Here is a 17,082-nt window from a genome sequence, read left to right as displayed (position 1 = left end):
GCAGTGTTGTAGACCCTTTGCTGTTCCTTATCTATAGAAACGATTCGGGAGACAATCTGAGCAGCCGTCTTCGGTTGTTTGCAGATGACACTGTTGTTTATGGACTAATAAAGTCATCAGAAGATCAAAACAAACTGCAGAATGATTTAGAAAAAATATCTGAATAGTGGGAAAAGTGGCAATTGACCCTAAATCACGAAAATTGTGAGGTCATCCACATGAGTGCTAAAAGGAACTCGTTAAACTGCGTTTACACGATAAATCATTCTAATCTAAAAGCCGTAAATTCAACTAAATACCTAGGTATTACAATTACGAACAACTTAAATTGTAAAGAACACACAGAAAATGTTGTGGGGAAGTCTAAGCAAAGGCTGCATTTTATTGGCATGACACTTAGAAAATGTAACAGACCTACTAAGCTTCTCCGTCCTCTTTTAAAATACTGCTGCGCGGTGTGGGATCCTTACCAGATAGGACTGACGGAGTACATCGAAAAAGTTCAGAGAAAGGCAGCCGGTTTTGTACTATTGCGAAATATGGGAGAGAGTGTCACAGAAATTATACGGACTTTGGGCTGGAAATCAGTAAAAGAAAGGCGTTTTTCGTTGCAACGGAATCTTCTCACGAAATTCCAATTACCAACTTTTTCCTCCGAATGCGAAAATATTTTGTTGACACCGACCTACATAGGGCGGAATGATCACCTCGATAAAATAAGGCAAAACAGAGCTCGTAAGGATAGCTATAGGTGTTCGTTCTTCCCACGCGCTATATGAGATTGGAATAATAGAGAATTGTGAAGGTGGGTCGCTGAACCCTCTGCCAAGCACTTAAATATGATCAGCAGAGTATACACGTAGATGTAGATCAAAAGTGGGTACAAGGACACAGAAAAATTTAAATACATTTCTTTCCTTCTGAAGGAGGTAAGCCTTTCGTCAACTACAGGACTGATCCTCAGCAAGCACAAAGTAAAAGTGGTTTTTCGCCCTCCACCAAATACAGCATCGTTCTTCGGTTCCGTTACAGATGAACCTGCGAGTTTGCCCTTTCATACATTGGACAACAACTCGCAAAGTCCATGAAGAATAAATTACCGTAGGTACACACAGCTTTTGTAGCCCACTAAATCGGCTGTCTCAGAGCACTGTACAGATATTGGTCGCTCTTTGTCGTACTGAAAGGTCAAACTTATAGCGTTGACCTTGTCTGTTTTGGACTCAGTGGCGCAAGATGTTGTTGAAATTCGTTCGGCTACGAATTTAATTAATAGAAAGCGGTTTCAGCTTGGATAAGTCATAGTATCCGGCGCTTTCTTTAACAAACTTGCAAAGAACGGCCACATGCAGCATCGAAATCCCAGAGTGGATCGACCCTGTAGCCACAGATCTAATTTATTTATATATACTTTGCCGCCGCAAAGCAACGTCTCTGGCGCCTATGCATCTGTGCCCCCATGCATGGGAGTGCGATCCGTGTGTTTGGAAGCGTCCACAGCAAGGGCAGGATTCCCTTTATTCTCAGTTATTGAAATGTTAGAAGTTGCTCTTCTTGATTCGAATTCCTACAGTTAAAACCGCTCCCACGCTGGACTGCAGTATAGCTGCCGCCTCTGTATTCATCCCTCCACCGACGAAGGCTACCTCTATCGCCGACCCGCACAACGACCCAGGTATCAAAATGAGGATCACGCCAGGAACCGTTGCTGCAACGGCAGCAGCCGTGATCTGCACAGCACGGCCCGCTACCTGCACATCATGGACAATGGACGTCCGCAGTACCTATCCACCAACGGCGCCACTGACCACCCAGTTATCAGCATCATCACCGCCAGTCGTCGCACCACCAGCCGAAACAGCGCCATCGCCCACAATTTCGCCTGCAACAACAGCCACACCATCAGCAGAAGCACTCACAGCACAGGCCAGCAACAATACCAACTCCTATGATAACATTTCCTACTTCAGTCATACAGTAACCTCTCTTCCAACCAGAACCCGTCGTGAAACTAACAGTGGCCCAGTACTAGTGAGGGTCAGGATGAAACCAAAAGGATCCAGCTATCTTTTTCAGACACTACGACATGAAAGTCGAAATCATTCTAGAATCACAGAACCCAGTAAGTTCTCCTTTTTTTAACTAAGCTGATGTTACTCTAAATTCCCTAGCTCCAAGACAATCGTCAGAAACATTCAACGTTATCTACCAGCATTACTGATGTAGCAGCTCATGCCCAGAAAACACTTCATCATGATCAACATTCTCAGTCATCCCTACTCCGAACTACCACCGCTTATGGAGGTAATATAACAATAACAGCCATTACAAACCATCCAACGCAACAAGCATAGTCTCTAAGCCGACACCAAACCTTCATAGCAATGGTCACAATGTTTCCAAGAGTACTTGGACGAAGAAATCAGAAGTGAACTGAACTCGCAGCCAGAAATCAATACGCTTAAGGCACAACGCGTTCTAAACGATAAAGGACCCCGCTTACGAGTATTCTCATAATCATCCGACACCACTGACAAACTTATAAAACAATGGGTACAGAAATTTACTGTAGAAACTCATCGATCCAATCCACAAACGCATCTACGTCAGCGATACCTGCAGTATAAAACTATCTGACACAAACGCGTCCATCTGTCCCCTCTGCAAGTAAAACGACAGTCACATACAATACCCAAAACTAAAATCCGCGCATACATGCAGCATCTGTGACTATTCTCACTCCACCTACTCTCACATGTACAAGATCAAACCTCCTCCACAGAAACAAGGCACGCAGTTGATACACCACTCCACACAAACAACTCTCTCCATCGTCCACTCACTACTGAAGGTGTAGTCTATTCCGAATAGCGCAAAACATACATGCTTTAGAAGAACCCCACACCCTACGGCAAGTAACCTCCGTCATCCACATCATCATCCTTCTCAATACATATCATAAATGCCCAGAATCAAGCCATTTTAATTTTGATACTCGAAACACTCGTTTAAACCTTTCCCCACTCCTAATATTCTACCTCGAACAAACATAGAGTTATTCCCGTGCAGAATAGAATGCATGCCATGCTCAAATCCATACCCTAATCGAAAGCCATGATTCCAAACTTCAAAATCCTAAAATGCAAAGTGAGACTGAGTTCCTATAACTCTCCTCTATGACAGTCCTACTGTCCCTGAACGTGCTGTTCCCCCACTACAAGAATCGTTTCGTGTCTACAGAGAAATCCTTTGTACTCGATACCAAGACATGCTCATACGCTATCAATAGCTCTGGCGACATGTTTGCAGTTACTTTTCGTGACTGACACATGACGTGCACTAAACCAAACTAAACACAGAAATAACCCCACTCCTACCTATGCAATCCTACATAACAACAGACCCCTTCCTGAAAATCTCACCAAAGCCAGCTACTTCGCATCCTTCCTGGAAGCCACATTATTCATCCCACGTATCTCAACTCTGATTACTCACTCGACCCCTTTGTGTAGGAATGTAGTAACACAACTATCCCACCTGTTGCACCACCCCAGCACCTACACACCACTCCACGGACAGGGCTAAACACGTTAATAACCGCTGAAGACATTACACGAAGACTCGTTAAACAGAAAAACACTGTTAAACAGCGAAACACTGCACCTCATTTCGATAAAATTATCTATCGCCTCCTCAGGGCATGTCCCAGAAGCTATCTCGAAATCCTTGCCATTATTTACGATACCACAATTCACAGATTATTATCCAAAACAGTGGGAAAGTTCAAAGTCCTCCTCTTCATGAAACCTGATAAACCACTCTCGCAGACCTCATCCTATAACAGTGAAAATGTTCAGACTGCTCCTCTTCATGGAACCTGATACACCAGTCTCACAGACCTTATCCTATCGACCTACCGGCCTTACGTCAGTTTTGAAACCATTCTTAAGCGAAGAATCCATCAGCCTTTTACAACCCGCCTAACCAATCTCAACACCCAGTTTGGTTTTTCCCCGCTACTCCATCGACGACCAGCTTATTTATCTCACCCACCTAATCGCCCATTAACTAAATAAACAGATGTCGACCATATCTGTCTCCCTTGATATCCAAAAGTCCTTTCAACCGGTATGACATTCTGCACTGCTCTTAAAGCTCAAAAATATGCTCTCCCAGTTAACTATGTCCACCTTACAGTATCCTTCCTTCACCACCGTCCTATATGTCACAATAAGCCACACCTGCTCCCGAATATTTCATCTCGCTGCAGGTGCGCCACAGAACTGTCCTTTGGCTCCTCCTTTCGTTCTGTACATTGCAGAAATTCCCAAACCGCCGCCCTCAAACAATCTCCTGCATTATGCTGACGACACCACCTACCTAGCCCGTCACCACACGCTTCAACTTTCCAAATGCCTCCCTCCAACGCTTTCTGAATCTCCTGGTCGAGTGGATTTAGTACATGGGAAGTTCAACTAAATCTACAGAAAAGCCAACCCATCTTTCTGACGGTTTAGAACTGACCGTTGACGGAGAAGTAACACGGAATGCACATCTCCTTCTCACTGAACACAAAGTCCAAAACTAAAAAAAAAATCATATTATCTACTAATATACCGCACCTGAGGTCTACAACCTTCTACCTTTATCCTCACCTACATATCCCTCACACGCCAACATTGCATGTATGACTGTCTGCCTCTTCAAAATCCCACGAGCCTCATCAAATCCTGGAAAGACAGGCACTACGCCTTTTGTACCAAATAGCCTACCCACCCCAACCCATCCACTCTCACACCTTCTCCTCTTTCTAGAACATCCTCGGATTCGATACATAAATCGCAAAACTCAGTCCCAGCTGCCAGTTTCCTACCCACTAGTCACTAATCCAGGTACCCTGCTGTGCCACTACATTCATATCCATCTCCCTTGCACCTTCACACCTTACTCAATCTGTCGCCCTGGGTTTCAACTGCCAATACCCATCAACGAAATCCGTCCCTAATAACATCCCTCTTTCAAACCCCAATCGCAACGCTCCATCTCACAACATCCCCCCATTTTCTCTTTCTCCCTTCCTACACCTTGGTCACTTTTAGTCGGTACCTGCCGCACTACAGGAACGCATAGTCAAACTCATTCTGCCACCTTCAATACCATTATCATTTTCACATGTCGCCAGCATCACGCACGAATGGACCCCACACATTAATCGGTAACTACATTTTTACAAACGTAATGTGCTACTGTCATCGTTTCGTGTATTTTAGCAATCTTTCAAATATACGTAACCTTTGACTGAAGAGTAATTTCTGTCCTCTGCCGGCCCGTCCACCTTGCGGGGAACTGAAATAAAAATAACGGAAGGAAAGATGGTTCCGTCACTTATTTGGTTCACTCATAAGATGGAATTATTAGAATAAGAAGCGGAAGTTAAGCGGCTATAGTCCTGTAATTAAATTGAACAGCCATTGCACCCATAAAACATGAAGATCCACATAAAATATTTCTGCACACCAGTATCATACTTTAACCTCAGAGGGCCTATAATTTCTAATAATTGCCTACTGGAGGTAGTCGATAGAACTAACTAGAATCGTTTACCTAATATCGAGCAACGCAAACGATTAAACTTAATTTCCTCTCTGAAGTAATACCAAAATACCAGAACTGACATAACTGAAACTGTAGCAGGTAGTGTAAGAGGTCCATGACTAAGGAATTTATTGCCAGCGCACACGAGTAGATGCAATTTCGATGGATTGCGCACGCGCTGCCTGCGATATGTAAGCTATAATAGAATCGCAGACCAGAGAGCAGTTTCGGCTGCAGTAGGGACAGTGTCGGCTGCAGTAGTGGTGGTAGCTCGCAGTCAGGCATTTGGGCCGATCGTGCCTGAGCGATGTAGTATAAGCTAAAAACAGCCGCGTGCGTATCTAGTTTGTTACAAATAAATTTATACTATTGTTATATCAAGACCCATGTAAATGTTTCAAAAAAAATTCATAATAATCTATTTTATAAAATTAACTTTTTGACCATCATTCATCTGAATTTAAAGAATTTACTAATTTCTGCAATCCATGGTCATCCCGATTATCGTAAAGAAAAATCAGATGTTTCTTTTTATACACGGCAAATCTAGCGGCCAGCATTGCACTGGGCTGTGCCAGAAAAATTTCTTATAGGAGCAGATATATACGCGGTATCCGGCGACTTCATTGAGGTAAGAATTTTCAATTTTTTCAGAATGATCTTTCAGGGCCATGACGCAGCACTGCTGACGTTCAAAATTTACCAGTTTAAATTCACAGTCAGTTAATTATTGAAAGGATATATATGAGTCATATTTTTTGCTTATGGGGAGGTTAGTCACGTTATTATTGCGAGCTTATGGAATAATAAACTGTTGGAAGGTCACACTAAATGTGAATGTTATATATATATATATATATATATATATATATATATATATATATATATATATATATTCTGTAGGGAGATTACACTTGGCGACAGCCGGTCAGGATCGTATGTTTTGTGAATTTCTGGGAAGTAGTCAGCTATATATATGCTCTTATTTACATAATGGTAAATGTAATTTGCATCTGGCGCAACTCATTTACTAATTTGTCACTCCTTTCACAGATCATCTGCAATTTATTGCTCTTTGGTGTAATTATATTTTATCCGTTTTGCTTTGTCTTTGATTTTGTGCCTACCTTTAAGTTGTGAAAATGCCGCAAAAAACTGCTAAGACTACATTGCGATGCGCAATGAGTGATGAAGCCGACTTGAATAATTTGACAGATAATAGTAGCGTCACTCAGTTTCATAATGATAATCCCCCAATTACAGACAATCAGTGTGTGCCAACCACCAGTAGTGATTTTAATCCAAATGATGAACAAACAAATTCAATTATGTCCACAGTAAATTTATCGACAATTGAGGACACGGCACGTTCTGATACAATGAACGCTGCGCAGTTTGACACACCTGATTTGCAAAATTTACACAGTGAACAGATAAATGTTTCTAACCAAAATGAACAATGTAGTCAAAATACGTTAGATTTATTTCATTCTGATGTAGTCTCCGACAGTGCGCATCCAATTAGCAAACCTTTTCGTGAATCAGACAGTGACCAAATGGTTACACAAAACGTCACTCATGCAGATACACGATCATACAGCACAGCAAACAGAGTCGCTTATTTTGGCATGGATCATGTTGTGGCATTGTTGTTACAACTTAATAAATCGAACTAACAACTTAATGAAAATCTCACAGTCGAATAAAAAACAAGACAACAAATATAAATAACTTAATGAAAGTTTCAAACACTCGAATGAAAACGACGACAAGTCGTTCAAACAAATCAATGAAAAACTTCGCACCTCTATGGAACAGCGCACTGAAGAGATTACAGCCGATGCGGAACAATGTAATGAAACTAAAAAACAATTAAGTGAGGAAATTAAGGCCTGTGCCAGGAATAGTAGTGAAGAGATACGCAATACACGTGCTACCACAACTAAATTACTTAGGAATGAAATTAGTGCAGTTGCTAAACAATGTTCAGAAAACGCAACACATTTACGCGACGAGTTTAAATTAATGTCAGCAGAACTTTCACGCACACTGGATGGGAAAGGAGACAAGAAATTTGAACAACAGGACAGCCAAATTGACGAACGTTTTAATCACCACTAACAAAACAGTGAGACGCGTTACCGCAAATTCATACAGGAACAGAACGATGTAAAGAAACAAGTCACGGAAACAATTACTGCAAAGAGACAGGAAGACAAGCGTAAGTCGTTTACTAAAGCTAAAACATACGTAAACAACAACATTGCTACAGTATCGGAAGAAATAAACACTGTCAAACAGCTGAACACAGAATTTCATGGTGAAATCTATGATCTAAAAACAAAACCAGACACTGATATCCAGACTTTGGAATATAAATACACAGTAGACGTTCAGAGAGTAACCAATAGACTTGAACGATTAGAATTAATACAAGATCCTGATGCCATTAAAGGGGACGTTAAGAAATTGAACAAAACCAAACGTAAAATGCAAAAACAAATTAATATTTGTGACACTAAAAATGATGATCATGTAAAAGCACTGACTGAAAAATACGATGTGCTGGCCTGTCGTATTGACGTTATCGAAAATAACAATGACACCAAATCAGACGATACGTCACTAATTTCGTTCAGTTAAACACCCGAATTCCAAAGCATACAGCAGACAATCAGCGAGATAGGTTCGTCCAGTAATATATTACGCAGAAAATTGCCATCTTTACAACAGGAAGTGACAGAAATGAAAAATGTTTCAGTCTCTAACACGTCACAGCATATGCCACATTCTGAACATTTGTCACACTTTCACAGCCAGTATAAATTAAGTAAGTGACTTAGATTCCGAACAGACGCAGACAAACAGATTTTCATTTAATCGTGAATCTGCTCAGACATTCAGAGACGATAATTTTGATTACAAGCCCTTGCTATCCTTTAGGAAACTTAAGGTATTTAAAAATGATAGAACACAGATTCGCCCCTTGGATTGGATACACCAATTTAGCTTTGCTTTTAAACCAACTTAGCCTGTAACGCAGAAACTAAAATTTATTTGCAGCTTTTGACCTCAGGGATTCATTACACTTCGATGAATATGTGCCGTGGCGTGCACAGGGCCTCGAGCCATAGTAGTGCTATTTCTTCTTTAGTTTTCTGCACAATTGACAGGAAGAAGATGTTGTGATATGCAAATGATTAGCTTTTCAAAGCATTCACACAAGGTTGGCGCCGGTGGCGACACCTACAACGTTCTGACATGAGGAAAGTTTCCAACCGATTTCTCATACACAAACAGCAGTTGACCGGCGTTGCCTGATGAAACGTTGTTGTGATGCCTCGTGTAAGGAGGAGAAATGCGTACCATCACTTTTCCAACTTCGATAAAGGTCGGATTTTAGACTATCGCGATTGCGGTTTAAAGGTATCGCGACATTGCTGCTCCCGTTGGTCGAGATCCAATGACTGTTAGCAGAATATGGAGTCGGTGGGTTCTGGAGGGTAATAAGGAGCGCCGTGCTGGACCAAAACGGCCTCGTATTACTTACTAGCAGTCGAGATGACAGGCATCTTATCCGAATGGCTGTAACGGATAGAGCAGCCACGTCTCGATTCCTGAGTCACCAGATGGGGACGCTTGGAAGACAACTACCATCTGCACGAACAGTTCGATGACGTTTGCAGCAGCATGGTCTATCAGTTCGGAGACCATGACTGTGGTTACCCTTGACGCTGCATCAGAAACAGGATCACCTGCGATAGTGTACTCAACGACGAACCTGGGTGCACGAATGGCAAAATGTCATTTTTTCGGATGAATCGTGGTTGTGTTTACAGCATCATGATGGTCGCATCCGTGTTTGGCGACATCGCGGTGAACGCACATTGGAAGCGTGTATTCGTCATCGCCATACTGGCGTATCACCCGGCGTGATGGTATGGGGTGCCATTGGTTACACGTCTCGGTCACCTCTTGTTCGCATTGACGGCACTTTGAACAGTGGACGTTAGGCTTCAGATGTGTTACGATCCGTGGCTCTACCCTTCATTCGATCCCTGCGAAGCCCTACATTCAGCAGGATAATCCACGACCACATGTTGCAGGTCCCGTACGGGCCTTTCTGGATACAGAAAATGTTCGTCTGCTGCCCTGGCGAGCACATTCTCCAAATCTCTCACCAGTTGAAAACGTCTGGTCAATGGTGGCGGAGCAACTGGCTCGTCACAATACGCCAGTCACTGCTCTTGATAAACTGTGGTATCGTGTTGAAGCTGAATGGGTAGCTGTACCTGTTCACGCCATCCAAGCTCAGTTTGACTCTATGCCCAAGCGTATCAGAGGTGGTTGCTCTGGGTACTGATTTCTCAGGATCTATGCACCCAAATTGCGCGAAAATGTAATCACATGTCAGTTCTAGTATAATATATTTATCCAATGAATATCCGTTTATCAACTGCATTTCTTCTTGGTGTAGCAATTTTAATGACCAGTAGTGTATCTTCACTAAGGCTGGTGGTAGCTGTGGTGAGTATCTTGCACACTACGGAGAGTAGACTGATACGTCTCTAGTTTCCTTACGATAGCCTTTCTAATGCTTTAGAATAGTTATAGTATTTTGACAGTCCTAGATATTTATGTTCCTTAGCGTCTACCTGTGCAAATAATAATGTAAATTCCTGCTCCATTATTGTTCCTCCGGACTTGACCATAAATACTGAAATCATTATTCCCAAGCGTCTTTCCTCTTCTGTTTCTTGGCTGTTAGGAGTTTCCTAAGTTAGTGTACCTTCCCTTCTAGGAAATACCCTAAGTAATATCTTACCCCAGGAATATTTCTCCTGTCACCTCGACCGTGGCAGCGTCGGACTTCTTCTGGCTAAACGTGCTTCATTGCTGGGTGAGTTTAGTGTGAGACAGGTGGGGCGGCCACGAGCAAGAAAAATTGGAGTTTAACATGATTCAGCTATATTCTGCAATATTTATGAAAGTTAAGCCCTTTCCACTTCTGGGAGACACTAATCAGCAATAACGGATCATTAGTGTGAACAGCTACATACAGTGTAAGCTTTCTATGAAATATTGCCTGTGAGAGATAACTGAATACAAGGATTTCCAAGACTTTCTCATCACATTACATGCACTTTACATAACTTATTCAACTGCCGAGCAAAACTGACTGTTGGTTGGCCCTGTGATGCGCATGCGAACACGGTCGCGATATTGAACTTTGAACTTCATTAAATGTAAAATTTTAAATAAAGAAAATGACTCCAATTAAATGCCAACGGAAACTAATTATGGGGGCAGTGAAAACTATACAACTAAAAAAACAGTACCCACGTATGCTACGAACGATGCGTATTATGAAGTGCAATGTTAGACCAAGAATATTCACAGAAATAAATGACTGTTCTACTCGCAAGAAAACAACTTTTTCAAATTATCAATACTCTTCACTGAAAAATTATGTACTTGCTAGCACAACACCTGACAATCATGACTGCACTCTGTTTTCACGAGATCGTTAGGAGTGACCTGCCTCAAATAAAAGTGACTTACCTCTTGCTCAGCATGCTGCCTTTTGTTTCTGGAGTACCGACGTTCCCGACAGCAAATACAGGTCAACAGATGCAACAGCTAAAGATAAATAATTTACTCTAAATTTTTTTGTCAGAAATAAATCCGTTGCTGCGTGTGCTGTAAGATGCAATGCAAGCACGATAAACATTAAAAACTTCACCAAGACTCATGAACGTAGGTTTCATCTTAAAGAAAATTATTTTTTTGAAAAATCGAACCCTGATTATTGACCAAAAGACTGCACATTACAAAAGACTAATAGTCGCAAAATTCTTTAATTGCAAAGAAACTACAAACATAACTTTAAAATTCCTCCAAAATCTTGTCCATTAGCATAAATAACACGCAAGTATTAAATGAATTTCCATCTCCAAAATGAAGTATTCCAGATAGCTTCTCCCAGATTCTCAATAATAGTAATCGTCTTTGCAAAAATTCAGCTGCACGCTACTATGCCTCAAATAAGAATGTCTCAGCGCTGCACAACCGACTGGCTAACAAGTCAACAACAGATAAAACTAAACACAGAGTCACGGATCTTATCCAACACTCACGCAGTGCGATGATTCAACTTTGTCCCAGTACAGTAAAAAAAATGGGTCTGAGCACTATGGGACTTAACATCTGTGGAATGAGTCCCCTAGAACTTAGAACTACTTAAACCTAACTAATCTAAGGACATCACACACATCCATGCCCGAGGTAGCATTCGAACCTGCTACCGTAACGGTCGCGTGGTCCCAGGTTGAAGTGCCTAGAACCACTCGGCCACAGCAGCCGGCCCAGTACTGAAAGGTGAATTATGTACAATAAGAGAAAACGCATGAGAACCTTCTAACAGGAAATTCTGCAGCATAAGAATGCTTCAAAAAATATAAAGTTCCACTTACTATCCCATAGCGTTCTAGAAGCGGAACGACAACATGGGAGCAGACCGAATAACTACCATGCTTGCTTAATTAAAAAAAGAAATGCACTCGGGAGAAAACTGTGGTGACAGAGAATGAGAGTCGTCAACCAACCAAGAGAGTTCTAGGAATTTGCTGGATGTGGCGTAACGGCCCGTAGCCCTTACAAATGAAACAGCTGCGCCTACGTAGTCGGCAGGTCGTCAAGTCGACCCCAGGCGTGCGTGCGTGCGTCTCCGCTGTGGCGTCGGTCGGCGCCATACGTTCACGATGCGACCCATTTGATAGAAAACCTGTACCCTTCAATCCTGAACTCAAGCTAATGGACGTTGAAGCGAACTCTTATCTAGCGGCAGACTGTGGTGCTAGTCTACACACTGAGACGAAACGAGTGAAGCGAGCGAGAAAGTGAGTTACTGCTCGAATAGTCCACGGGTATACTGCCGTTTCATAGTGTCCAACGGGCACAATATTTCGGCGGTCAGACATGTCGCCATCGTCAGGTGCGCTGACGAACTGAGCTCCTCGCGTGTGTCTGCACGGAGATAACTTGTCCTCCGATGTGTGATGGAGTTCGCAGCAGTTATTGCTTTGCCTCCCATGCATGCCGTCTTCACGAGTAGGTTGTCTTCTTGGGTGTCTCCTCAGCACAGTTCTGAAGTGCTAGCTATGCAGCGAGCAGGTGCAGCCATCGGGTGGTGACGCTGCGTGGCGGTTTTCGGCCCAGCGCTCGGATTTGGGCGTTGTGTGACCGGCCAGCACTTTCGTAGAAGGTGCGGGCGGTCGTCTGGAAGAGGTCACGGAGCAGAGGTACGTCGTGAAGATGAGCGGTGGGGAAATCGTAAGGCAGGTGTAAGGCCAGGCGAAGGATGCGATTCTGCAGTGTCTCCAGCTTCTTCAGGTTCGTGTCGGCGGCGTTGCCCCAGACGACGGCGGCGTATTGGTTACAGGGCGGAGCAGCGCCTTGTACAGAGTGATGCCCAGCCGCGGTGGTAGTTGGGAGCCCGGGTTCAGCACCGGGTAGAGAATTCGGAGCCTGTTCCGCACTTTGTTCTTCACTTCGCGGATGTGCGGAACCCACGTGAGTCGGCGGTCGATTGTGACGCCGAGGTAATGCGCCGTTGGACACCTGCAGGAACGAGTCACCTGGTGACGATCAAGAACTGCGTCTTGGCCCCATTGAGTTGTAGACGTCACTTGACTGCCCAGGCTGCCAGGGTGTCAACGGCGAGCTGCAGACAGCGGCGCATGACGGTGGCATTGAGGCTCCTCGTATATGGATCTTCGGCGCATCAGAAGTGTACACCGAGTACAGGAGTGGCCCCAAGACCGAGCCCTGCGGCACACCGGCGCTGATGCGGCGGACGGAGGACAAGCTGTGCGCGGCCCGCGCATGGAAGGTCCGATCTGCAAGATAGGAACGGATGAGACGGACGTGCGACGCCGGTACCTCAAGTTCAAAAAGTTTGAATAAGAGGCCACCGTGCCACACACTGTCGAAAGCACGCGACACGACCAGGAACACCGCGCCGAAGAACTCGCGCTGCTCAAGGGTGACGAACGCATCTTCCACTAGCCGAAGTAGTTGGTGATCTGCCGAGTGGCCCCTGCGAAAGCCGAACAGCTTTTCGGGCAGGAGGCCTACCTCGGCAACGTGGCGCTGCAGCCGCCTGATGTACACCGTTTCAAAGATCTTGGAGACGGCAGGCAGTAAACTAATAGGTCTGTAGTTCGCGGGATGGTGCAGATCCTTCCCCAGCTTCGGAATCGCAACGATCTCCGCATGCTTCCAGGGCTGAGGAAGACTGCAGGACCGGAGGATTTCATTAAAGACGTCGGCAAGATGAGTAAAAGCCACCGGCGGAAACTTCTGGAGAAGGGCGTTGGAAACTTCGTCTGGGCCCGCAGTTTTCCTGGGGTTCAGGGCACGCAGGATGGACGACACCTCTTCCGCCGTCGTCTCTTCAATGACGTCATCGTCGTCGCGTGCCTCCAAGTAGCGTGGGAGCCGGTCAGCAACCAGGTCGTCGTGGACAGCGTCGGTTGGGTCTTCTATCGGGGTAAACGCAGCCTCAAAGACGTCTGCGAGGGCATCAGCCTTCGCGGCTGGTTCGCAGACAACCTGACCATGGACCATCAGCGGAGGAATACGTTGCATATGGCGTAGGAAACGCTTCGTCGTCCGCCAGGACATGCGGTTGGCAACCTTGTTATTCCAGTCGCGATGGCGATGGTTATCAATGACGGCCCGGATGTCCCGACGCATCCTGTTGAGGAGGTGCTTGGTGTCAGCATGTCTGGTCCTCTGCCACTCCCGTTAGACCCGGTTCTTCTCAGTGATGGCCGCAAGGATGTCTGACGGCAGCTGTCCGGAGTAGTCAGGACGAGTGCGCGGTCAGGGCGGCGTTGTCATTTTGGCGGCGTCGATCGAGGTTGCCGTGAAGTGCAGAAGTGCTGCGTCCGCTCCAGCTTCCGCAAGGGGTGGCGCGGCGGCGAGTGAGTCTGTCACGGCTGCTTAAAACCTGTCCCAGTCGATGCCAGCAAGTGAGATGACTCTCCTGGGCTGTTGCAGGGCGTCTAGGTCTATATCAGAAACCACTGGGACATAGTCAGAAGACAGTGCCGTCCTCGTCGTGGCAGTTATCTGATGAGGGATGCCCTTGACGACAGCGATGTCGATTATATCCGGGAGGCCATGGGCAGGGAAGATAGTCGGGTCGTACGGCCCCACCACAAGCGCATGGTGACGTTCCTCTACCCGGAGCGGGCAGCGTCCAGCAGCGTTGGTGATCCTCAAGGAGAGCAGGGTCCAGTGGACGAGACGGCGGTCGATAGGCAGCGACGAACGTGATGGCGCCCGCCGAGGTATGAACGACGACACCAGTGGCCTCCAGCGTTGCCAGTGGTGGAATTTGTATCACGTGATGACGAATGCCATTGCGGACGTAAACGGCTGTCCCACCACCCGCCGTCAGCCGATCGGTGTGATAGCTGGAGTAGTTTGCTGCCCTGACATCGACCCCAGGCTTCAGGTTGGTTTCGTTGATAAGGCAGACGTCGACGGCTTCGTCTCGAAGAAATTGGCGAAGTTCGCCAGCTTGAGTGCAGACGCCGTTGGCATTCCACGGGACGACCGTGAGCCCTCTACCGCTGCCCATGGTGCAGCTGGTGAGCGTTGACAGCGGTCAGGGCCGGAGCGGCTATCGGCACTGCAGCGGTGAGTTGCTGCGACACGACTTCGATCAACTTCTTGGCACTGGTCACTAGGGCAGTGAGCTGCGCGACGAGGTCGGCCAGATCAGCGGTGGAGGCAGCAGGCACGGCCCCGTCGCAGGAAGGGGGAGGCGTGGCTGCTTCGCTGTGAGAGACCGCCTGGGGCTGCTCGACTGACGGTGCTGAGCGCTGGGTACCCACAGGGCGTTGACCCCCGCGCCGGCGGCAGACGGGGCGCAGTCCGGCCGACGTTCCTGGAGAGGCAGCTTCCGGTTCCGCCACTAGCGGCTGTGGTTGAGGCGCAGGAGCCTCAGGTATTGGCACGGCCTCGGATGTGGTGGGAGCAGGAGCGGCCGACGCTGTCGGGACGGCGGACGGCGGACGGCGCCCCTGATGCTGCCGCCGCGAAAGAAACGCCGGGCCGCCTCGTCGTTCGCTTCTTGGGACTTGGCGCGGGTGTTTGGCCACGTTGGCGAGCGATGGCACGCTTCCACATCTCACACCCACGATAACTGGCGACGTGTGCACCGCCACAGAGTGCACATGTCGGCGTCTCCGTGGGCGAACGGGCGCGCACGCGCCTTGCGTGGGCGCCGGTGCATTTAACACATCTGTCCAGCATAGAGCAGTGGCGCGCGACGTGATTGATCCCCTGGCAGCGAAAGCACTGCACAGGGCCTCTCCTGGAGCAAAGATCTTCGGTCAGAACCGGAACGTCGGCGACCCGCGTTAATTGGTAGAGCTTGCGGTTCTCCACAGTGTCGGAGCAGACGACCAGGAAGAGCGGCATATCATCGCGTAATTTAGGCGACTTCATCTTCATGACTGCCCGAATGTAGAAGCCCAAGTCAGCGAGTTCACGATGCAGGTGATCGGCTTCCATGTTGAACGGGAGGTCGCGTATTACAATTTTCAAGACCTTTTCAGGTGCGGAAGCGTGTGTATAGAATGGTATACCACGCTCAGACGCCTTCTGAGTGACCCGGCAATAATCGTCAGCAGTGCGGAGTGTGAGCCTGTACAGGTGACGCCCGGCAGGCTTCAAGGTGTACACGGCCGTGGTCCAGCTGCGCAACAACTTCTGCAGTTCCCCATAGGGCGGCCGAAACTGGAGGATCACCGGCGGAAGATGGGAGTCTTTCTTCGGCGCAGGATCGCGCGGCAGCTGCTCTGGCGCGTCAGCGAGCGCGTCGAATGAGTTGGCGACGGCAGTTGGAAGCGTCGCCGATGACTGCATGCGTCTTGCAGTTCGCCGGGCCGGGACAAAAACGTCGGCGTCAGGGGCGAAATCTTGCTTGGTCCTCCTCTCGATCGGTGAGCTGCGAACAGCGGACGTCGCGACTGTTGCCCTCCTCTTATTTTTCCCGCTTCGTCCGCGTGGCTGAGGCGCGGTGGAGCTCTCATCTTCAGAATCGGGGAGCGGAGCAGAAAGCGCTGTCTTCAAAGTTTCCGTAGCTGTGTGTATCAAATCCATAGCCATAGCATTGGTCATCGTAAGTGGGGGGCCAGATGGGGCCGACGACGGCGCAAGCGCGGCCGGACGGCGATCTGCCACACGCTTCGCGTCGCTAGCAAGCGCAGGTACGTCCTTCTCGCGGCTGCACATCTCAGCGACTCCGTCCGTGCCGTCAACTGAGCTCCTGAGGGCGGGCGGCCGATTTAAATCCCCTCCCCCTGCGGGCCGCTCTCTTCGCCGTCCGCGCCCTCGCACCGGCAGTGGCAAAGACCTGGGTGTCGGAATCCGTCGTAGCGTCGATGTGCTTGCTACGTCCGCCATGGTTGC

The 17,082-nt window shown here is 47.1% G+C and overlaps 1 protein-coding gene across 1 annotated transcript; it reads right to left on the bottom strand.

Moving 5' to 3' along the window:
- Positions 1–15,230: 15,230 nt before the first annotated feature.
- Positions 15,231–16,791, bottom strand: LOC124795704 (transcriptional regulatory protein AlgP-like). The gene is made up of 2 exons (XM_047259785.1): positions 16,257–16,791; positions 15,231–15,811 (listed from the first exon to the last, which is right to left on the bottom strand). The coding sequence occupies exons 1-2, from the start codon at positions 16,789–16,791 to the stop codon at positions 15,231–15,233; spliced, it is 1,116 nt and encodes a 371-aa protein (XP_047115741.1).
- Between the last annotated feature and the right edge of the window lie 291 nt (positions 16,792–17,082).

This window comes from Schistocerca piceifrons, chromosome 4, assembly GCF_021461385.2.
Source record: "Schistocerca piceifrons isolate TAMUIC-IGC-003096 chromosome 4, iqSchPice1.1, whole genome shotgun sequence".
In the NCBI taxonomy this organism is placed as follows: Eukaryota; Metazoa; Arthropoda; class Insecta; order Orthoptera; family Acrididae; genus Schistocerca; species Schistocerca piceifrons.
This window is presented reverse-complemented; position numbering and strand designations above follow the sequence as displayed.

What these genes read in the sequence shown, in the direction of transcription:
- LOC124795704 (XM_047259785.1), bottom strand. Translation starts at nt 16,791, where the DNA reads ATGACCAATGCTATGGCTATGGATTTGATACACACAGCTACGGAAACT. An exon ending in TCAGAAGGCGTCTGAGCGTG is followed by an intron (nt 15,812 to 16,256) that starts GTATACCATTCT and finishes ACACGTCGCCAG; the next exon opens with TTATCGTGGGTGTGAGATGT.